Source organism: Hordeum vulgare, unplaced genomic scaffold (genome assembly GCF_904849725.1).
Source record: "Hordeum vulgare subsp. vulgare unplaced genomic scaffold, MorexV3_pseudomolecules_assembly, whole genome shotgun sequence".
In the NCBI taxonomy this organism is placed as follows: domain Eukaryota; kingdom Viridiplantae; phylum Streptophyta; class Magnoliopsida; order Poales; family Poaceae; genus Hordeum; species Hordeum vulgare.
Genome location: NW_025422543.1, coordinates 45,581 through 69,157, shown reverse-complemented (window position 1 = coordinate 69,157; position 23,577 = coordinate 45,581). Strand labels below are relative to the sequence as shown.

Below are 23,577 nucleotides of genomic sequence, written 5' to 3'. Positions count from 1 at the left end.
GAACAAGGAAAGTTGTGTACCATAGTCAGTAGCTAGGTATGGATAGGGAGGCATAGAATACATATGATGAGCTACAACAATGGTTGTAGAGCCTAGCATAGCTAGGTTAAGAGATAATTGAGCATGCCATGACGTTGTTAAGATTTCATAAAGACCCTTATGGCCTTGTCCTGTAAATGGGCCCTTGTGAGCCTCCAAAATATCTTTAAGTCCATGGCCAATACCCCAGTTGGTCCTATACATATGACCTGCGATTAGGAAAAGAATAGCAATAGCTAAATGATGGTGTGCAATATCGGTCAGCCAGAGACCACCGGTTACTGGATCTAGTCCTCCACGAAAAGTCAGAAATTCTGCGTATTTGGACCAATTTAAAGTGAAAAAAGGGGTTGCTCCTTCGGCAAAACTAGGATAAAGTTGAGCCAAAAGGTCCCGATTCAAGATAAATTCATGAGGAAGTGGTATCTCTTTAGGATCCACCCCAGCGTCAAGAAATTGGTTAATTGGTAAAGATACATGAATTTGGTGTCCCGCCCAAGAAAGAGACCCAAGTCCTAATAATCCCGCTAAGTGGTGATTCAACATGGATTCTACATCTTGGAACCAGGCCAATTTGGGAGCGGCTTTGTGATAATGGAACCAACCAGCAAAAAGCATTAACGCTGCAAAAACCAATGCACCAATTGCAGTACAATAGAGTTGTAATTCACTAGTTATTCCAGATGCTCGCCAAAGCTGAAAAAAACCAGAGGTTATTTGGATTCCTCGGAAACCCCCACCTACATCACCATTCAATATTTCTTGCCCTACTATAGGCCAAACTACCTGAGCACTGGGTCCAATGTGAGTAGGATCACTTAGCCATGCTTCATAATTGGAAAAACGGGCACCATGAAAGTACATGCCACTCAACCAAAGAAAGATAATGGAAAGTTGCCCGAAATGAGCACTAAAAACTTTTCTAGAAATCTCCTCCAAATCACCAGTATGACTATCGAAATCGTGAGCATCAGCATGTAGGTTCCAGATCCAAGTGGTAGTATCAGGGCCCTTAGCTAGTGTTCTTGAGAAATGGCCGGGTCTCGCCCATTCCTCAAAAGATGTTTTTACAGGATCCCTATCCACAACAATTTTTACTTCTGGTTCCGGCGAACGAATAATCATTAACTCCTCCTCTTTCCGGACAAGACATACAAAGAGACCCGCCAACTGTCTTTTTTTTTAGTGAATCTTTGAAAGATAGATTTTGAAAGATAGATTTTGAAAGATAGATATTGTGATTAGTTCTTTTCTTTACTATACTACCACCCTTCTTTTTTTTTAGTTATTCACTGGAGCAATTATATATTAAAGTCAATCCGAGGCAAGTGTTCGGATCTATTATGACATAAAGGTTAGGTGCCTAACGGACATTGTTTATCTTGAAAAAACAAATATTTCTCGGCGTAAGAAAAAATCTTTTTTATTTTAAATTTAAGAAACTAGTGTATTTTTTTTTAGGGCATAAGCTCCTATCTATATCTACTTTCCTTGAGCATAATATAGGGTTTTTTATTTTTTATTTGATTCTAAATTCCAAGATAACTCATTAGAATTATTAATAAGATGGTTCTAATATATTAGCAATATTTAGATTGGCCCCCTTTTTTTTATTCACTTTATTACTTCTATTCTAGACCCTATCCCTATGGTTTATTCTTATGAAATATCTTATAAAATAGAAGGTATAAGAAATGGATATAATGAAATTCTTGATTCGATCTTACGACCTAATTTATTTGATTAATGGATCAACAACCAAACCATCCATTTTAGGAAAAAAAAGGAGCATGGTCTTATTCAAATTCAAAGCGCTTCGTAATCTTCAACCAGTTTTGTGCTTCAATATAATTTCCCGGAGTAAGCGCTATAGCTTGTTTCCAATATTCAGCAGCTTGATCAAACCAAGCTTCCGCAATTTCCGAATCACCCTCTAGAATGGCCTGTTCTCCTCGGTCGGAATAGGCAGTTCCTTCCCTTAGAACCGTACTTGAGAGTTTCCTACCTCATACGGCTCAGAAATTGCTATCTTAATTTCCCCTATCTTAACTGAATTCGATTTATCAAAAATCGATCCAATTTGTTCTTGTGTTAAGCAGAAGAAATTAATTACCTAAGTTTCAAACCCTAATTTTTCTCAATAATTAGTTTGATCTTTTTTCCCACCTTCAGAAGAATGAAGCATAGATAGATATAGAGCCTTCGTTCAAATTTTCTGAAAGGTAACTATCCCGGTTTCATATATGAAATCTCTATAGAATCCTTGAAAAAGACTTTTTTCCATAAGAAAGAAAAAAGAACTTACTATCTTTGGGATCTGATACTACACCGCTGCTTAATCCCTTAGTGGATCGGCTCTATTACATAAGCGGATTCCTAAATTTTGCCCCATATCATGGGATAAGTAAGCAGTTTTTTTTAGTTGTATCGACCCAGTCGCTCACTAATTGATCTTTACGGTGCTTTCTCTATCAATTTGAGAAACTTTATCCATAGAGTAGTAGTATAGGCCATACTTTCTTCGTTTTTTGATTCTCGTGAAGTGTCCTTCCTTCCTACAGCTGATAGGGAAAAATCGTTGTTTTTACGATCCCTATGTAGAAAGCCCTTTTTTCCAGTATTTACTAGAAAATTTGATCCTCTCTTTTTTTGTCTTTCTATAGTGGAGATAGTCGCACGTAATGACAGATCACGGCCATATTATTAAAAGCTTGCGGTAAGAAGGGGTTTCGTTCTAGTGCCCGGAAATAATATTCCAAAGCCTTTGTATGCTCTCCATTGCTTGTGTGTATAAGGCCTATGTTATAGAGTATATAACTTCGATCATAGGGATCGATTTCTAGTCGCGTAGCTTCATAATAATTTTGCAAAGCTTCCGCATAATTTCCTTCGGATTGAGCCAACATCCGTTACGGTCGTTCATTCTATTCAAAAAATCTCCGTTCCAAAACCGTACATGAGGTTTTCATCTCATACGGCTCCTCCCTTCTGTACATAATAGTACTAAGCGAAATAATCTTAATCTATAGAATCAAAATAGAATTAGTCCCGTCTCATTATGAACCGAAAGGGGCTGGTATTTTTCCAAGAAATCTCTAGCCAACCTTCCCACAAGAGGTTTTTCTTAACACCAATGAATTCTATTAATGCTAGAGGAAAACGATAGCTCCAATAATTTCTTTGTTCTCAACGCCTCCTATTTAGAGGAATTAGCTACTTCAACGATCTTTGATGGTTATAGGGGTATCCAAAGTACAAACCTGATGGTTGTTTGTTATCCCAACCATTCTTCCCAGCCCTGATACCGATCAGGAAAGGGGTAATTTCTACCAAAGTTTTTCTCTTGTTGATTCCTATTTCTAGGTGTAGTGCTTTTCTCCCCTATGCTGCCTACGGATACTAATAGAGTGGCCTGTAATCCATACCATACCATATCCTGTAGGTGTAACCTTTCGCTCAATACTCAAATCTACAATTGAAGTATCTGAAGCCGCATCAATCGAGGATACACGACGGAAGGAATTGTTAGTTCGCCTCACCTTCCCGAAGCGTGGGTTTGCTTGCTTTACAAATTTGGTTCTCTCTATGCCAACCCCTTTTCTTTTTCCTAAGACTGAGGTATAGGTAGGTCTAAAAAAAAGCAAAAAAAAAAAGAGTCAAATCGCACCATCTCTATAATAAGTAAATGCCTTTTTTTCTCCTGAGGTTGTCGGAATTATTCGCAATAAAATATTGGCTATAATTGAGAAGGTCTTATCAATGAAATTTCCATTTACACGGGATCTAGGCATAATTCCCAAGCCATTCTATATAGAATTGTTTTCATTCCTTCACAAAATAACATAAAAACAAACACATTCGATTCTTATAATTATAAATAGATTGATCCATATGCTCTAAATCCATATGTTTTAAATGGATAAGAGAGATATGGATTTTCCGCTCAGCTCAAATTGTATCCTTTTCCTTCTGCTTGGACACGAAGAGATATGCAATATTTGACTAAGACTGGATTTCATTCCACTTTCCTATTTCTGAACAACAACTTATGTCATCAACTATTTCGTGTTTTCAAAGTTATTAATTGTCTCATACTCTATTTTTGATTTCAATGGTGTAGCGTATCTTATGCAAACGGAATTCTAAGGTTTCTTTATTTTATTATGCAATAAGAAGAATTCTTGCATTCTCTTTTTCTTTAGTTGCGGGAAAACCTAAATTAAAACTTTTATTTTATAGCGAGCGCAATTTCTAGTAAAAAATCCTGTATCCTTCCACCTAGATCAAAAGGAATTTTTCCAATAGAACTAGGGAACCCCCGAGCGGTTGCGGTTGTACCTGTACTGCAGGAATAAGAAAACTCGCTATTCACTCAGTTTATTTTCCATAATAAGTTATGTAGGAAAGATGGCCGAGCGGTTCAAGGCGTAGCATTGGAACTGCTATGTAGACTTTTGTTTACCGAGGGTTCGAATCCCTCTCTTTCCGTTTTTCTTAATTCATCAACGTTAAGGATCACAATGTATCAAATCAAATAGCAATTTATTCCAGTAATAATATCTTATATTATCTTATTTTTATTTAATAGAAATTAAAAATTCTCTATAGCAAATTACTGTGGTATGTAAACATAGAGGAAAAAAGCAAAAAGGATCCTAATCCTAGGGTTAATCAATTTTAGCTAGTTGATGGGAAAATACGAATTAATGGTAATGGTCTTAGGGCTATTTAGTTCGGGGAAAGGGGAAGGGGAAGAAAATTCTATGAACCTTTCCTTTTTTCATTAAGTTCAAGTCTGACGAGAGTAATATTCTACAACTAACAACTCATTTATTTTGAGACCGACCCACTTCCTATCTAGGATTTTATTTACTAGTCCTTTATATTCCAATGTGTCAATCGTCAAATGGCTTGGCAATTTCCCCGGGTCCGATGAAGCAATATAATTTTGAACCAGACCTTTTGATCTTTGGTTATCTTTCGTAGTAATAATATCTCGGGGTTTGCAACGAAAACTTGGTATATTGACTATACGGCCATTAACTAAAATATGTCTATGGTTGACTAATTGGCGGGCCCCAGGAATGGTTGAAGCCATACCCAATCGAAAAAGGATATTATCCAAACGCATTTCAAGTAATTGTAGTAAAACCTGGCCTGTTGACCTTTTTGCTTTTCCAGCGATATGTACATATCTAAGTAATTGTCGTTCTGTCAGACCATAATGAAAACGCAATTTCTGTTTTTCTTGAAGACGAATACGATATTGCTCCTTTTTCCCAGAATTGAATTTTTTTTTAAGATTACTTCCGGATTTAGGTGTTTTTCTAGTGAGTCCTGGTAAAGCTCCCAAACGGCGTATTTTTTTTAAACGAGGTCCTCGATAACGGGACATGAAGACTCCTTTTTTTTATTGAAATTTCATTTTACACAATTAATTTCATTGTATTTACATTACAGAATACATCGAAATTAAAACTGAATTAAACTACAGGATAAACAGAGTAAAATCAACTAAAGTACCACAAAAAATGGAATTTCATCAAAATCTGTATTTTTTGTATTTTTTGTATATATATTATTTATTTTATTGTTTTGTATCTAGCAAAATAGTAAGGTAAAAAACATAAAAGATCCTGGATTCTCCATTTAATTCGGAAAAAAAGAGATTCTTGTTCGTAGAACATCGATAGAGAAAAAAAAAGCCGACTATCGGATTTGAACCGATGACCCTCGCATTACAAATGCGATGCTCTAACCTCTGAGCTAAGTGGGCTTACATAACGGAAATAGTGTAACAAATAGAAATAGGTATAGTATAGGAAATCCGTAAAATCTCAGATATTAGTTATTACTCTTAGCTATTAACTAGTTCTAAATTTGAAGTTCTACTTATAAAAAAATACTAAATAAAAAAATACTAAAACTTCTTAAAGATAAAGTTAGCTTGATATGCTTAACTATAGGATATTTAAAAAGAAAATTATAGACTTTATGGGTATTTTCATTCGATCATTATAGACTTTATTATTTGTTAATAATTTGAGGATTAATATTTCACTAAGGGGAACATAAAGTCAGAGTAAATAAAATTGATAATTCTGATTAGAAAAAAAGAATAAATATCCAGCGTTATAGTATAATTTCGAATACTATAAAAAAGTAAGACGGGAGGTGGGGGAGATAAAAAGTTTTGGATATATTGATTCGGATTGAATTGCAAATACATCAAGGATAGAATCAATGTAATTCAGAATTGCAATAAGCAAGCGGGGTCTCTCAAATAGAGTCGAACTGAACTGCTAGACTACGTTGAGTGATGAACTCAATGATTCAAAAAAAAAACTAAGAGATGGATGAAATTACACAAGGAATCCTGGTCTCAAAGAAGAGGGAAGTGGGGATATGGCGAAATCGGTAGACGCTACGGACTTGATTGTATTGAGCCTTGGTATGGAAACCTGCTAAGTGGTAACTTCCAAATTCAGAGAAACCCTGGAATTAAAAAAGGGCAATCCTGAGCCAAATCCGTGTTTTGAGAAGGGATTCTCGAACTAGAATACAAAGGAAAAGGATAGGTGCAGAGACTCAATGGAAGCTGTTCTAACGAATCGAGTTAATTACGTTGTGTTGTTAGTGGAATTCCTTCTAATTCTAAATTAGAGAAAGAGGGGTTTTATACTTTATACATTTAATAAACACGTATAGATACTGACATAGCAAACGATTAATCACAGAACTCATATTATAATATAGGTTCTTTATCTTTTTTAAAATTTCAAAATAAAATTCGAAATGATTATGAAATAAAAAACTCATATCATAATTTTATTTTGAATTATTGTGAATCCACTCCATTCGAATATTGAATAATCAAATTCTTCAATTCAAATTCAAAGTTTTGAGAACTTTTAAAAAGAAAGTGGATTAATCGGACGAGGACAAAGAGAGAGTCCCATTCTACATGTCAATACTGACAACAATGAAATTTCTAGTAAAAGGAAAATCCGTCGACTTTTTAAGTTGTGAGGGTTCAAGTCCCTCTATCCCCAAATCCTCTTTTTTTTTCTTTTTATCAATGGGTTTAAGATTCATTAGCTTTCTCATTCTACTCTTTCACAAAGGAAAGGAATGCGAAGAGAACTCAATGGATCTTATCCTATTCATTGAATAGATTTCTTTTTTATTAGAGTATCGGCAAGAAATCTTGGTTATTCACTCTATTTTTAAGTATTATTTAAGTAAACCATGCACAATGCATAGGGCTACCCCCCCCCTTTCAAATTTTGAATTTGAAATACTTTAATTGATTTTTTAGTCCTTTTAATTGACATAGATACAAATACTCTACTAGGATGATGCACAAGAAAAGGTCAGGATAGCTCAGTTGGTAGAGCAGAGGACTGAAAATCCTCGTGTCACCAGTTCAAATCTGGTTCCTGGCAGAGAAAAAAAAAGATCCACCGAATAGGTATTGATCCAAATACCTCGAGATGGATTGTGATACATATTTATTAATAATATATAATATAGATAGAGTATGATTTATTCATCTAAGTGGATAAATCTATAATATAAATATAGAGGCACTTCTTTTTAGAGAAGTTTTAAAATATACCCTTTCTTTATGATAAGGAAGGGGGTGAGATTAGGTTCCCCTTTATTTTTTTGCGTTTCTTTATTTTGTATTCCACTATTCCGACGAATATTTTTTTAGTCTTGCTTATCTTTATCTTATCTTATTTTCCTAGTTGTGCTAAGTCATGTGCGCGATACAAAGTTCCTGGTAGAGAACTTCTTTGAGTCATCCTATTTTTCTGTTCATATGAAGGAAATTAATATGTGATTTTCAAAATAGGGGAATCCAAATGAAACCCTTTTTTGGCTCAGTCTATCTGGAATGCTTTTGTATAATAGGAATTAATTATAAATAGGTATTCCGTTTCATCTAGGAAAAGAACCTAAAAATATTCCTTGACTTGAATAAAATCTGGAGTTGTGTTGTATAAGTGAGCACGAATTTCTTATCATTCAATGAGCATCTTGTATTTCATAAAAATTGGGGGTTATATAGTCCTTACGTAAGGGCCAGCCTATCCAACTTTCAGGCATTAGGATACGTTTAAGGCGCGGATGATTATCATAAGAGATTCCCACCATATCATAAGATTCGCGTTCTTGAAAATCGGCACTTCTCCAAATCCAGAAGACAGACGGAATTCTAGGATTATCCTTTTGGGCAAAGACTTTTATGCAGACTTCTTCTGGATTATCTATACCGTATTGTATTCTTGTAAGATGATACACGCTAGCTAAAGATCCACCGGGTGCTACATCATAAGCACATTGGGAGCGTAAATAATTATAACCATATACATATAAAATGACAGCAATGGAATCCCAATCCCCTGCTTTTATTTGTAAAGTCTCTATTCCTCGGTGATCAAAGCCCAAAGATCTATGAACCACCTCATGTTTGACTAGCCAATTAGATAACCAACCCTGCTGCATTGTCTTCATCTCTCCCTCTTTGTATAAATATTTCCCATTTCGGATGCAAGTTTGAAAGATTGCTCTGCTTTTTCTTTTTCTACACAAAAGAGCCCCCCCCTCCTAATTCACTAATTTGTAGGAAGGTACTGGACTTTTGGATTTTAAAAAAGTTTCAGAAGATATATCTAATGTCGATGGTGATTGATAGAGCAATTCTTGCTCATAAGTTCCTGTATGAGTACTGCGCCTAACATAAAGCTTGTGACTGGTAGTAAAACATCTTTTTTTATTTTGAGATAGAGTTCGATCCTCAACTATTTCTCGCGATATCTTCTTACGAAGTTTTGTTAGGGCATCTATAACTGCCTCCGGTTTAGGAGGGCAGCCCGGCAAGTAGACATCCACAGGAATTAACTTATCAACTCCCCGAACAGTACTATAGGAATCCGTACTGAACATTCCCCCTGTAATAGTACAGGCTCCCATAGCAATGACGTATTTTGGTTCAGGCATTTGCTCGTATAATCTCACTAAAGACGGAGCCATTTTCATTGTTACCGTACCGGCTGTTAAAATTAGGTCTGCTTGCCTAGGACTTGATCTTGGTACCAATCCATAACGATCAAAATCGAATCGTGAACCTATTAATGAAGCAAATTCAATGAAACAACAACTGGTACCGTATAGAAGGGGCCATAAACTGGAGAGTCTTGACCAATTCGAAAGATCATTTAGTGTAGTTGAAATAACAGAATTGGAACTTGTTTGGTCAAGTAAGGGAAACTCAATCAAATTCATAACTGTCTCAATAGAATCTTTTCCTTCTTTTTTTTTGTCTAAATATTCAGTTAAGACCATTCCAAGGCTCCTTTTCGCCATGCATAAACTAAACCGACAACTAAGATAAGCACGAAAATCAAAGCTTCGATAAAAACGGATACACCCAATACGTCGAAACTCATTGCCCAAGGGTATAGAAAGACGGTTTCCACATCAAAAACAACAAAAACGAGCGCAAACATATAATAGCGTATTCGGAATTGTACCCAAGCCCCTCCCATGGGTTCTATACCCGATTCATAACTAGAAAGCTTCTCTGGTCCTTCACTAACCGGGGCTAAAAGCCCTGAAATCGAAAATGCCAAAATAGGAATAAGGCTTGCTATTATTAGAAATGTCCAAAAAATATCATATTCGTGAAGCAGAAACATAATGTACTCCCATTAATGTGGAATAGGCGGAACTTAAATTAGTCAATTCAATTCAGCATTGTCAATTTATCCAGAACTTCTCTCTTTTCCTCGGTGAAACAAGAATCTTTTTTGTTCAAACAAAAGCGCTTAGTTTAGCCTTTGTTTCCTCTGTGCTGCATCTTCTTTAAAGATTCATCCAATGGAATCCCAACTCCCTTTCTTTTGGATTTCCATTCTATTTAGATATGGTGTATGTAGATCTAATTCTTATATAAAGAAAACTTTATCGTTTCACTTTGTCTCGCTTTCTCTAGAATCTCTATAAAAAAAGAATAGCTCTATCCTTTATTTACTATTTAATAATAATAAGAGACTATTAAATAAAAATGAGAATACTACTAATTAGAATAATTAGAACCTAATTAAGATAGTAGGACTAATCTATGCAGTATAATGAGAAGTAATACTATAAAAATAAAAATAAAGAACTCTATTTCAGAACTATGAGACAGAATATTCTGTTTTCTTATTTACTCTTTACTTTATTTTTTCTATTTTTCGTTTTTCTTTTCCTGTCTGTATGATTTTGATTTTCGATGAATGAGCCTTTGGTAATGCTTTTATCTCTATTCTATGTCGCAGGCGCCTATCCAGTCTATAAACAAATACTAATGCGAAAATGAAAACTATACTAAACTAAAGAAAACATAGGATAGAGATCCTAAAATAGAAAAAAGGGCATATTAGGGCTATACGGATTCGAACCGTAGACCTTCTCGGTAAAACAGATCAAACGGATTATTATCGAAATGATTTGAACTGTTTCAAAGACCCAACATGCATTTTTTTGCATTGGGCTCTTTCATAAACTGATTTAAAGATCAGTTAGTCCACCATAGTTTTTCTTTACGGAAAGATAATGAGATGGCTCCCTGTGCTCTGATTGATTTTTTGTATTATGATCTATCTAGGAGCAATACCAAAGTGTTTCAAAGGAGGATTACCTTGACTTAGGTCTGCCTCTGGTCTAAATTAAATCAACCTAAGTGAAATGGAGTCTCTATCGTTCCACTGCAAGAGTTAACTATGAGACTTCATACACCTTAAAGTTCATAGAACGAAAAGAAGTTTTTTGGAGGCCCTTATCCTCATTACGCCTAGCATTTAGTGGGCTGGATATTTACCTTATCAACTAGCAAATCCATAAGGGTTCTATTTGATTAGGCACCTGAATTGGCACCTGAATCGGACTGAACCGACTGTTTGTCAGGCTACTGTTCTCCTATTCTCTCGAATCTATGAAGTAAGACATTGATTTTGCAATAAGATCGATTATGTTCATTGCATAATAAGCTCCTTTGAAAAGCATTGGCGCACGTGTAAACGAGTTGCTCTACCGAACTGAGCTATAGCCCTTATCAGAGATATCTTAACATATAGAGAATTTCTTGTCAAGATGAATATTTTCTAATGCCAGAGGATATCCCTTTGATCTGTATCTGTTTAGTATTTAGTTTAGTATTTAGTATATAACAGACCAATAACAGAGCGGTATTGCTTAGAAAAGGGATTCAATATATAATCGATCGAAGTAATGGGTCTTCCTTTGTGGTGATAAATTGCCTACTTAACTCAGTGGTTAGAGTATTGCTTTCATACGGCGGGAGTCATTGGTTCAAATCCAATAGTAGGTAAGTAGGTAGAAAAATTACTAGATAGCATTGGACTTACTTCGCTTCGCTATCTAATAACTTTTTCTACCCCTCTTCCCTTTTTCTTTGTATCAACTATAAACCACTGGATTGTCTTCAATTGGATGGGGGAATCCAATTGACAGCCTCGATTCGTATCCTAGCTCGTCTGAGAGCGAGCTTCGCTTCAACCAAATCTTTCGTACCCTCAGCTTTACTCAAGTTAGCTTCGGCTATTTCAAGTGCCTTTTGAGCTTCTTCCGGATCAATATCACTACCCAGTTCCGCATCATTTCCTAAAATGATGATCTCATTATTAACTATTCTCGCAAAACCGCTCCACAGAACCGCCGTTAACCATTGGTCGTTGAGGAGGCGTATTCTCAAAGGACCCATATCTACTGCTGTGTTAATAGGGGCGTGGTTTGGTAATACGCCAATTTGGCCACTATTCGTGGATAAAATGATTTCTTTCACTTCACAATCCCAAATAATTCGCTTAGGAGTCAGTACATAAAGATTTAATTTCATTTCTGCGATTTGTTCTCCTCTTCTAAGGTTATAGCTTTCGTGCTAGCTTCATCGATGTTACCCACCAAATAAAAAGCCTGTTCAGGTAGGCCGTCTAATTCTCCGGAAAGGATTAGTTGAAATCCCCTAATAGTTTCCGCAAGAGCAACATACTTTCCTGGAGAACCAGTAAAAACTTCTGCCACAAAGAACGGTTGTGATAAGAAACGCTCAATTTTTCTTGCTCTTGCTACAGTTAAACGATCCTCTTCCGATAATTCATCCAAGCCAAGAATTGCGATAATGTCCTGAAGTTCTTTGTAACGTTGTAAAGTTTCCTTAACTCTTTGCGCAGTTTCATAATGTTCGTTGCCAACGATCCGAGGCTGTAACATAGTTGATGTTGAATCTAAAGGATCTACTGCTGGATAAATACCCTTGGAAGCTAATCCTCTGGAAAGTACGGTAGTAGCATCCAAATGTGCAAATGTTGTGGCAGGGGCAGGGTCGGTCAAATCGTCCGCAGGTACATAAACTGCTTGAATCGAAGTTATAGATCCCTTTTTAGTAGAAGCAATTCTTTCTTGCAAAGAACCCATTTCTGTACTAAGAGTAGGTTGATAACCCACTGCGGAGGGCATTCTCCCTAATAAAGCGGATACCTCTGATCCTGCTTGAACAAAACGAAAGATATTATCGATAAATAAAAGCACGTCTTGCTTATTAACATCTCGGAAATATTCTGCCATAGTTAGGGCAGTTAAACCAACTCTCATACGAGCTCCCGGTGGTTCATTCATTTGGCCATAGACTAGAGCTACCTTTGATTCTTCAATATTTTTTTCATTAATTACTCCGGATTCCTTCATTTCCATATAAAGATCATTTCCTTCACGAGTCCGTTCCCCTACTCCACCGAATACGGATACGCCCCCATGAGCTTTAGCAATGTTATTGATTAATTCCATGATCAGTACTGTTTTACCTACTCCAGCCCCCCCAAATAGTCCTATTTTTCCTCCACGTCGATAAGGAGCTAAAAGATCGACGACCTTAATACCTGTTTCAAAGATGGATAATTTCGTATCTAACTCGATAAAGGCAGGCGCAGATCTATGAATAGGGAACGTTGCACTACTATCTACAGGACCCAAATTGTCAACAGGCTCCCCAAGAACGTTGAAAATTCGTCCGAGAGTAGCTCCACCGACCGGAACACTGAGAGGAGCTCCCGTGTCAATCACTTCCATTCCTCTCATCAACCCGTCCGTAGCACTCATAGCTACAGCTCTAACTCGATTATTTCCTAATAATTGTTGTACCTCACAAGTCACATTAATTTGCTTATCGGCAGTGTCTCTACTCTGGACTACTAAAGCGTTATAAATATAAGGTAACTTGCCCGGGGGAAAAGTGACATCCAGCACGGGTCCAATAATTTGATCGATACGACCTGTACTTTTTTCTTCACTTGTGGAAACCCCGGGACGAGAAGTAGTAGGATTGGTTCTCATAATTATCACATAATTAAAAAAAAGGAATTTGTCGAAATTTTTCTTTTTTTATTGTTGAATAATGCCAAATCAAATCAAAAAAAATCCAAAAGTAAAAAGGAAATGAATTAGTTAATTCAATAAGAGAGAAAAGGGGACCAGGACTTGATTTCGTTGCCCAAGCGAATCCCATTCAATCGTTTACTCATGGAATGAGTCCGTTGGAAAGTTCAATCAATCTTTTTTTCATATACATTTTGCCTTTTGTGGAGGATCTGTGCCTACTCTACTTTCCTATCTAGGACTTCGATATACAAAATATATACTACTGTGAAGCATAGATTGCTGTCAACAAAGAATTTTATTAGTATTTAGTTAGGTATTTGCATTCCAAATAAGAAAAGAGACCTATTAAGAACTTGTAAAATAAGGATTAGGGATTAATTTGGGTTGCGCTATACCTATCAAAGAGTATACAATAATGATGGATTTGGTAAATCAAATCCATGGTTTAATAACGAACCGTGTTAACTTACCATAACAACAACTCAATTCCTATCGAATTCCTATAGTGGAATTCCTATAGGATAGAACATACACAGGGTGTACGCATTATATATGAATGAAACATATTCATTAACCTAAGCATGCCCTCAATTTTCTTTAATGAGTTGATATTATATTAATTGAATATCCTTTTTGTTTTACGAGATTTTTGCTAAAGTTTCATTTACGCCTAATTAACATCGAGTAGACCCTGTTATTGTGAGAATTCTTAATTCAAGAGTTGTAGGGAGGGACTTATGTCACCACAAACAGAAACTAAAGCAGGTGTTGGATTTCAAGCTGGTGTTAAAGATTATAAATTGACTTACTACACCCCAGAGTATGAAACTAAGGATACTGATATCTTGGCAGCATTCCGAGTAAGTCCTCAGCCTGGGGTTCCGCCCGAAGAAGCAGGGGCTGCAGTAGCTGCCGAATCTTCTACTGGTACATGGACAACTGTTTGGACTGATGGACTTACCAGTCTTGATCGTTACAAAGGACGATGCTATCACATCGAGCCTGTTGCTGGGGAAGACAGCCAATGGATCTGTTATGTAGCTTATCCATTAGACCTATTTGAGGAGGGTTCCGTTACTAACATGTTTACTTCCATTGTGGGTAACGTATTTGGGTTCAAAGCCCTACGTGCTCTACGTTTGGAGGATCTACGAATTCCCCCTACTTATTCAAAAACTTTCCAAGGCCCGCCTCATGGTATCCAAGTTGAAAGAGATAAGTTGAACAAGTATGGCCGTCCTTTATTGGGATGTACTATTAAACCAAAATTGGGATTATCCGCAAAAAATTATGGTAGAGCGTGTTATGAGTGTCTACGTGGTGGACTTGATTTTACCAAAGATGATGAAAACGTAAACTCACAACCATTTATGCGCTGGAGAGACCGTTTTGTCTTTTGTGCCGAAGCTATTTATAAATCACAGGCCGAAACCGGTGAAATCAAGGGGCATTACTTGAATGCGACTGCGGGTACATGTGAAGAAATGATTAAGAGAGCTGTATTTGCGAGAGAATTAGGGGTTCCTATTGTAATGCATGACTACTTAACCGGGGGATTCACCGCAAATACTACTTTGGCTCACTATTGCCGCGACAATGGCTTACTTCTTCACATTCACCGTGCAATGCATGCAGTTATTGATAGACAGAAAAATCATGGTATGCATTTCCGTGTATTAGCTAAAGCATTGCGTATGTCTGGGGGAGATCATATCCACTCCGGTACAGTAGTAGGTAAGTTAGAAGGGGAACGCGAAATGACTTTAGGTTTTGTTGATTTATTGCGCGATGATTTTATTGAAAAAGATCGTGCTCGCGGTATCTTTTTCACTCAGGACTGGGTATCCATGCCAGGTGTTATACCGGTAGCTTCAGGTGGTATTCATGTTTGGCATATGCCAGCTCTGACCGAAATCTTTGGGGACGATTCTGTATTACAATTTGGTGGAGGAACTTTAGGACATCCTTGGGGGAATGCACCTGGTGCAGCAGCTAATCGAGTGGCTTTAGAAGCTTGTGTACAAGCTCGTAACGAAGGGCGTGATCTTGCTCGCGAAGGTAATGAAATTATCCGAGCAGCTTGCAAATGGAGTCCTGAACTAGCCGCAGCTTGTGAAGTATGGAAGGCGATCAAATTCGAGTTCGAGCCGGTAGATACTATCGATAAGAAGGTCTAAAAAAAAATAAACGAAATAAAAAGAGAAAAAAATAAGTTATGAAATGCAGTAATTCTTCTTTATTCTTCTAATTGATTGCAATTAAACTCGGCTCAATCTTTTTTTTTATAAAAAAGATTGAGCCGAATAAAAATAGATCATGATATGATCATGAGACTTGACAAATCGAGATTCGTCTATTCTATATATCTAGAATATATATATATATTAAGGTATAATACAATAAAGAAATAAAAAGAAAATAATAAAATATAGTAGTATCATATGATAATGGAATCAAATACGCAGTATTTACAGAAAAAAGTCTTCGTTTATTGGGAAAGAATCAATATACTTTTAATGTCGAATCGGGATTCACTAAGACAGAAATAAAGCATTGGTTCAAACTCTTCTTTGGATTAAGGTGGTAGCTGTGAATAGCCATCGACTACCTGGAAAAGGTAGAAGAATAGGACCTATTCTGGGCCGTACAATGCATTACAGACGTATGATCATTACCCTTCAACCGGGTTATTCTATTCCACTTCTAGATAGAGAAAAAAACTAAAGGAGAATGAATGAAAAAAGACATAGTTTGGAAGTTAGACCTTTTTATAAGACTCTCTTTCAATTTCAAAAAAGAGGACGTTTGAAACTTTTAACAGGCGTAATCGTGAGTCAACATGCTAGAACTAGATAAGGAAGTTTTCTATAACCTTAATAAAAAGGATAAAAAGGTAGTTTTAGTTTATGACTCCGATCAAGAGCGAGAAATCCTTGATTTGGGATTGGACATAGAACCTGGACCCATCGGAGAGACGTTGAAAGGAGCGTATCCTGATGGTAAGAATTATACTTTCGTGGAAATACAGCGCTATAGACTTCAGTGTGGTAGAGTAGACGTTTTGTTCCTAATTTTTCTGGACCAAACCTCCGCTCCGACCCAACGATACAATGAATTTTTTCTGTTCATATTCATAAATAAAAAAGATTAGGAATCGCAATGCTACTATATGCGTCCAGAGCAGTATTTTGAATACTATTCTTCTATAATCCATTATTGCGCGGGGTCTTACTAACAGGACTTCGCGGCACAGGACGGGTCTTCGTCGAAAAGCTAACACCACCCGGCATTTTCATACCCTTTCTTTGGGTGGTATATCGCCTTTAAAAGTCTAAGAGGGTAGTAGGGGGGATCTTAAGAGGGTAGTAGGGGATCTTAAGAGGGTAGTAGGGGATCTATAGTAGGTAAGATAATTTGCCCTTTGATTTTGATTGAATATACTATTTTTCTGCCTTTACCACGCATTATTGTATGCGCTTCTAGAGAAGTATGTATGCAGGAAGTAAATTCTAGTCGCTTTCTTTTGAATCCAATTTCAAATTAGATTAGAAAGATAGAAAGGCCATGAGGATGGGAAAATAAAAAAAATCTTTTTAATTAGTTCTCCTTTTTTGGAATTTTCTTATTATCCTTATCATTTTTTTTACAGAATATTTTGCAAACTAAAAAAATACAATAGTCAATATTCCTTATAATAGATATACTTAATTATATCATAAGAATCTTAAGATATTTTTCGACTAGATAGAAATAGTAAATTTGAATTGAGACACCTATTCCATGACGGATTTAAACTTACCTTCTATTTTCGTGCCTTTAGTAGGCTTAGTATTTCCGGCAATTGCAATGACTTCTTTATTTCTTTATGTGCAAAAAAAAAAGATTGTCTAGTATTTTTTAGTGTAAGTAATATAATATGGTAGGGTATGTGACTTTTTCTACACACACTTTCTACACACAAATGAAAAACGGCTATGGATGCAGATATAGGCTACGAGCATAAATGCATGAATATGCAGAGCTTGGTATAGCGAGTTTTTTTTTATTTATTTTAATTGAATCAACGAATATTTTTTGAATAGAAAGTCAATGTATCTAACCTATTATTTCACAGGAGTACTAGTTGCTGAAGGCGATTTCAGAATCAAAAAAAGTAAAGGCAAAATTATTTAGCTTATTCTCTCAATTTCAATCGACCGCTGCTGGATTTAGTATATCTAATATGAATTGGCGATCAGAACACATATGGGTAGAACTTCTAAAAGGTTCTCGAAAAAGGAGTAATTTTTTCTGGGCCTGTATTCTTTTTCTAGGTTCACTAGGATTCTTATTGGTTGGGACTTCCAGTTATCTTGGTAAGAATATTATATCTATACTTCCATCTCAAGAAATTCTTTTTTTTCCGCAGGGGGTCGTGATGTCTTTCTACGGAATCGCAGGCCTATTCATTAGCTCCTACCTGTGGTGTACTATTTTGTGGAATGTAGGTAGTGGTTATGACCGATTCGATAGAAAAGAGGGAATAGTTTGCATTTTTCGTTGGGGATTCCCTGGAATAAAACGTCGCGTCTTCCTTCGATTCCTTATGCGGGATATCCAATCAATTAGAATTCAGGTTAAAGAGGGTCTTTATCCTCGTCGTATTCTTTATATGGAAATCCGGGGCCAGGGGATCATTCCCTTGACTCGTACTGATGATAAGTTTTTTACTCCACGAGAAATTGAACAAAAAGCTGCCGAATTGGCCTATTTCTTGCGCGTACCAATTGAAGTATTTTGAGGTATCTTTTTTGAACTGAATTGAATGAAGAAAAGATAAATTGGAAGAAGAAAAGTTTTCTCAACATGGGGAGGAAGTCCCTTCGAAATTGGATTTGTTATTGTAAGGGGATTTTTAAGTATTTATCTAAAGGAAGGAACAAACGAGGATAAGATAAAATTATTTTAAATTTTTTTTGTCGAAGTTAGATATATTGCATACTATTCTTCTCTTCCATTTTCACCCGAAAGGGCTTTTTTTATTCTATTTCACTATTTCATTCCATCTAGATCTAAGAAAGAACCCAATGCACTGAAATTCCACTAATATACAAAAAAGAAGAATAGATACAGGGTATCAAACCTATAGAGTTTTTGCTTCAAAGAAATAGAAATATCATGAAATAGAAATATCATCATATAGAGTCAGGGAATGGAATAGAGTCAGCGAATGAAGCATATTCATTAACAACTCCATTTACAGATCAAAAATGAAAAAAAAGAAAGCATTGCCTTCTTTACTATATCTTGTATTTATCGTACTTTTGCCTTGGGGGGTCTCTTCCTCATTTAACAAATGTCTGGAACTTTGGATTAAGAATTGGTGGAATACCAGGCAATCCGAAACTCTCTTAACTGATATTCAAGAGAAAAGGATTCTAGAAAGATTCATAGAATTAGAAGAACTTTCTCTCTTGGACGAGATGATAAAAGGGAAACTAAAGACACATGTACAAAAACCTCCTACAGGAATACACAAGGAAATAATACAATGGGTCAAAATAAATAATGAGGATCATCTCCATATCATTTTGCATTTCTCGACAAATATAATCTGTTTGGCTATTCTAAGTGGTTCTTTTTTTCTGGGTAAAGAGGAACTTGTCATTTTGAATTCTTGGGTTCAGGAATTCTTCTATAATTTAAATGACTCAATAAAAGCTTTTTTTATTCTTTTAGTTACTGATTTTTTTGTTGGATTTCACTCCACCCGTGGTTGGGAACTAGTAATTCGTTGGGTCTATAACGATTTTGGATGGGCTCCTAATGAGCTTATTTTCACTATTTTTGTTTGTAGTTTTCCAGTAATTCTAGATACATGTTTGAAATTTTGGGTCTTTTTTTGTTTAAACCGTCTATCTCCTTCGCTTGTAGTCATTTATCATTCAATTAGTGAAGCATAAATTCATTTGATCTCCCGATATTAATATTAATCAAATTAGCATCTTTCTTTAGAAAGAAAGCCCTTTTCCATTTTACCAAAATTCTTTCTATTTATACCTGCTTTAAGGTATTCATCATTGCAGTACAACTGTTGCAGTAGAATGCCAACAAATTCGTGTATAGGGAACTAGATTAGCTTAGCTACCTATCTAATTTATTGTAGAAATTCTGGGATCTGTGATTGGACATGGAAAATAGAAATACTTTTTCTTGGGTAAAGGAACAGATAACTCGATCGATTTCTGTATCGATCATGATATACGTAATAACTCGGACATCTATTTCAAATGCATATCCCATTTTTGCGCAGCAGGGTTATGAAAACCCACGAGAAGCAACTGGGCGAATTGTATGTGCCAATTGCCATTTAGCTAGCAAGCCCGTCGATATTGAAGTTCCCCAAGCTGTGCTTCCCGATACTGTATTTGAAGCAGTTCTTCGAATTCCTTATGATATGCAATTGAAACAAGTTCTTGCTAATGGAAAAAAGGGAGGGTTGAATGTAGGTGCTGTTCTTATTTTGCCCGAGGGATTTGAATTAGCGCCGCCCGACCGTATTTCCCCTGAGTTAAAAGAAAAGATAGGAAATCTTGCTTTTCAGAGTTATCGTCCCGATAAAAAAAATATTCTTGTGATAGGCCCTGTTCCCGGTAAGAAATATAGTGAAATTGTCTTTCCCATTCTTTCCCCTGATCCTGCTACGAAGAAAGATGCTCATTTCTTAAAATATCCTATATATGTAGGGGGAAACCGAGGAAGAGGACAGATCTATCCTGATGGTAGCAAGAGTAACAATACAGTCTATAATGCTACGTCAACAGGTATAGTAAGAAAAATACTACGTAAAGAAAAAGGGGGGTATGAAATATCCATAGTTGATGCATCAGATGGACGCCAAGTGATTGATATTATACCTCCCGGACCAGAACTTCTTGTTTCAGAGGGGGAATCCATCAAGATTGATCAACCATTAACAAGCAATCCTAATGTGGGAGGTTTTGGTCAGGGGGACGCAGAAATCGTGCTTCAGGATCCATTACGTGTCCAAGGCCTTTTGTTCTTCTTCGCATCCGTTATTTTGGCACAAGTTTTTTTGGTTCTCAAAAAGAAACAGTTTGAAAAGGTTCAATTGTACGAAATGAATTTCTAGGTCCCGGAATTTCTTACCATCAAGTTGGTAAAAAGCCTCGATTTATTGGCAATTGCTAGAATTATCTATGATCTTTTTTGGAAATCCTTTTTTTGTTTAGACTTTTTTTTGTTTACGAGATGTCTGGAATTCCTTATTTATATCTCATGCAAAAGAAGAGAATCCAAGGCAAAGGCGAGAACAATAAAATTTAAATTTCTTTCGAGGGATTGCAGGTCTTCTTAATCGTCTATTCGGCACAAGAAAAAGGCTTTTTCTTGTGCCGATTCTTCTTGTATCAAAATAAGAATCCTTTTTCTTCCTAATTCGTCAAAGATTACTTTACTATTTCTTCTTTATTCGGGTCTGTCTCTTGGGCCTCTTTTTCTTTTGCTTAGGTTTAGCCGAGGTAGTGGACAAACAGAGGGGAAGAAAATATGGCGGGGGACAAATTTCTTGTGATTGTAAGCAAATAGAATTGCTTGGCTTGTTTAATTAAGTTTAACTTCAAACTTACAGAAATTTTGCAAAAAAAAGTAAACTCTTCCATTGAAGGTTTTTTTTTTATTTTTAGGCTAGTTGAATAGTTTTGATTAAGGTTTTATTAGTTTATTACTCGAAACTAAATCAAGGATTTTCAGGATACTTCCTTTGTGGAATAAGATATTGGATCCTCGAGTGATCTCTTTTTCTTGTTGCTTCATAAGAGTGAATCGAATAGATTCAATTCGCGTTATAAGAGTAAAAATTCCGCGGGTCCTTTCCGCTCTAATCAGATAAAGGGGGTAAGGACCCGCTAAGCTCCTACTTTTTCATGTTTACAATCTGGTCCCTCCGATTACTATAGAGATGAACCCAATCCAGAATATGAACCATAAAAGAAAACACCTACTAAACCAATCACAGGAATACCAGCTACAGTACCTATCAGCCAAAGAGGAATTCTTCCAGTAGTATCGGCCATTTCCCCTACTTTCCTCCACATTTTATCAATTGGTCATGCTAGAGACAAAAACAGTCATGGGTAGTTATAAGGATGGTATCTTTCCAAATGGGATAAGAGAATTCTTATTAGTCTCTTTCTTTCTCTCAATTGAAGAAGTAATTGGAAAATAAAACAGCAAGTACAAAAATGAGTAATAAACCCCAGTATAGACTGGTACGATTCAATTCAACATTTTGTTCATTCGGGTTTGATTGTGTCATAGTTCTATAGTTGGAATTTGGTTTATCGTTGGATGAACTGCATTGCTGATATTGATCCCAAGAAAAAAACAGTAGGTACAGCTAGTCCGTGAATAGCCAGCCATCGCACTGTAAAAATAGGATAGGTTCGATCTATGGTCATTGAGGGCCTCCTAAAAGGATCTACTAAATTCATCGAGTTGTTCTAAAGAATCAAAACGGTCGGTTATTAACGGAATTCCTTGTCGGCTTTCCGTGAAATATTCGTTTGGCCTAGGACTTCCAAACACGTCATAAGCTAAACCCGTACTGACAAATAACCAACCCGCAATGAATAGGGAAGGTATAGTAATGCTATGAATAACCCAGTATCGAATACTGGTAATAATATCAGCAAAAGAACGTTCTCCCGTGCTTCCAGACATGCTGAACTCCCAAAATTTTTGTACATTCAAAAAAGGAATTGATTCCGTAAAAGATGGGATCAACCAGTAAATAGAAAATTACTGATATTTCATCCTTGTGAGATTGTCAATTTTGTACCAAAGGTGTATTTTGAGTATACCGAATTAGTATAGCTATCCTTCCTATGGCACAGCAATCTGGTTTTGCCTGGTTCCGAAACATAATTACTTTTTTTTGTCTATAGGTAAGCTATATGTTATTCAAGGCGTCAATAGAAAACCCCTTTTTTGTAGGTTCTATTTATTTTCCTTGGCTTCGGAATAATAGAGTAATTCGGAATAGCAGCCAAAATCTTGGGAAAATCTAAGTTAATGATCAATAGGTTTGGATAAATAATTTAGGAAGGATATTCTCATACTGACACAATACAAGGACAAGTATATATATGTGAAATTTATCCTTTCATAATTCGTAATTAATCCTTGTCTTGTTTGTTGGATTAGGTCTAACTTTCTTGACCAAACTGCGAGCGTGGAACTTTACGAGATGAAATAGGGAAAGACAGAAGATAGAATAGAACTTAAAAGGATAATTGAAGTGACTCGTCTTCGAATCTACTTTGGTTGGAGTTCGAAAAAGGAATAAAAATAAAGTAAATTCAAGGAAGAGCTTTCTTTTTTTTTTAACAGACCCTCGGGAGGTCGTGGAATGCTTTTCTTCTCCTCTTATTCCATATAGAATACAATCAGTTAAAATTAAAATAAGAAGGAATAGGGGAATATTCGATCGTTCAGTCCAAAAAGAGGGTCCTATTGAAAAAGAAATTATCCAAAATAGAAAGAAGTTTTTTTTTCAAATTCAATTGTTTATTTATCTCTTATTCCGAAATTTCCCTGAAAATCCAATTTCATTTTTTCATTCAATGGGGTTATATGATCTAGTTCTTAATATTATTACTTTACTCAATTGAAAAATTCCATAACAAATCTCTTGATTCGAAATTAGGGACTCATGTATCATCTGATGAATCCACTTTCTTTTACACTTCTGTATCTCACTCTATCTTGTTTTTTAGTATTATCTAAAATAACTGATGAATTATGAATTTTCCATAACTTAGGTAAATGCTTTACCAACATATGTAGTGTAGTAAAAAAAAATAAATGGAATTTAACTCTTTCATGCTTACTTTAACTAGTTATTTCGGTTTTCTACTGGCTGCTTTAACTATAACCCCAGCTCTATTTATTGGCTTGAACAAGATACGTCTTATTTGAATTGACTGAATAATAATAATTCAGAAAAGCAAAATCTTTCTTTGGGATTCCTGATATTCTACGACTCTTTTCCAGACTAATTAGGAATTCTTTTCTTGGTCATTGAGATTCGTG

At 35.9% G+C, this 23,577-nt stretch overlaps 1 protein-coding gene and 3 non-coding genes across 4 annotated transcripts; 2 read left to right on the top strand and 2 right to left on the bottom strand.

Moving 5' to 3' along the window:
• Positions 1-4,236: 4,236 nt before the first annotated feature.
• On the bottom strand, positions 4,237-13,819 carry LOC123419612 (ATP synthase subunit beta, chloroplastic). Its single transcript, XM_045107199.1, has one exon. It carries the CDS (start codon positions 13,438-13,440, stop codon positions 11,944-11,946), a length of 1,497 nt encoding a protein of 498 aa, XP_044963134.1. The 5' UTR covers positions 13,441-13,819; the 3' UTR covers positions 4,237-11,943.
• TRNAS-GGA lies at positions 4,441-4,527 on the top strand. The gene has a single exon. It is a non-coding gene; the product is annotated as a tRNA-Ser (tRNA).
• Positions 5,743-5,815, bottom strand: TRNAT-UGU. Its single transcript has one exon. It is a non-coding gene; the product is annotated as a tRNA-Thr (tRNA).
• On the top strand, positions 7,412-7,484 carry TRNAF-GAA. Its single transcript has one exon. It is a non-coding gene; the product is annotated as a tRNA-Phe (tRNA).
• Positions 13,820-23,577: the final 9,758 nt, after the last annotated feature.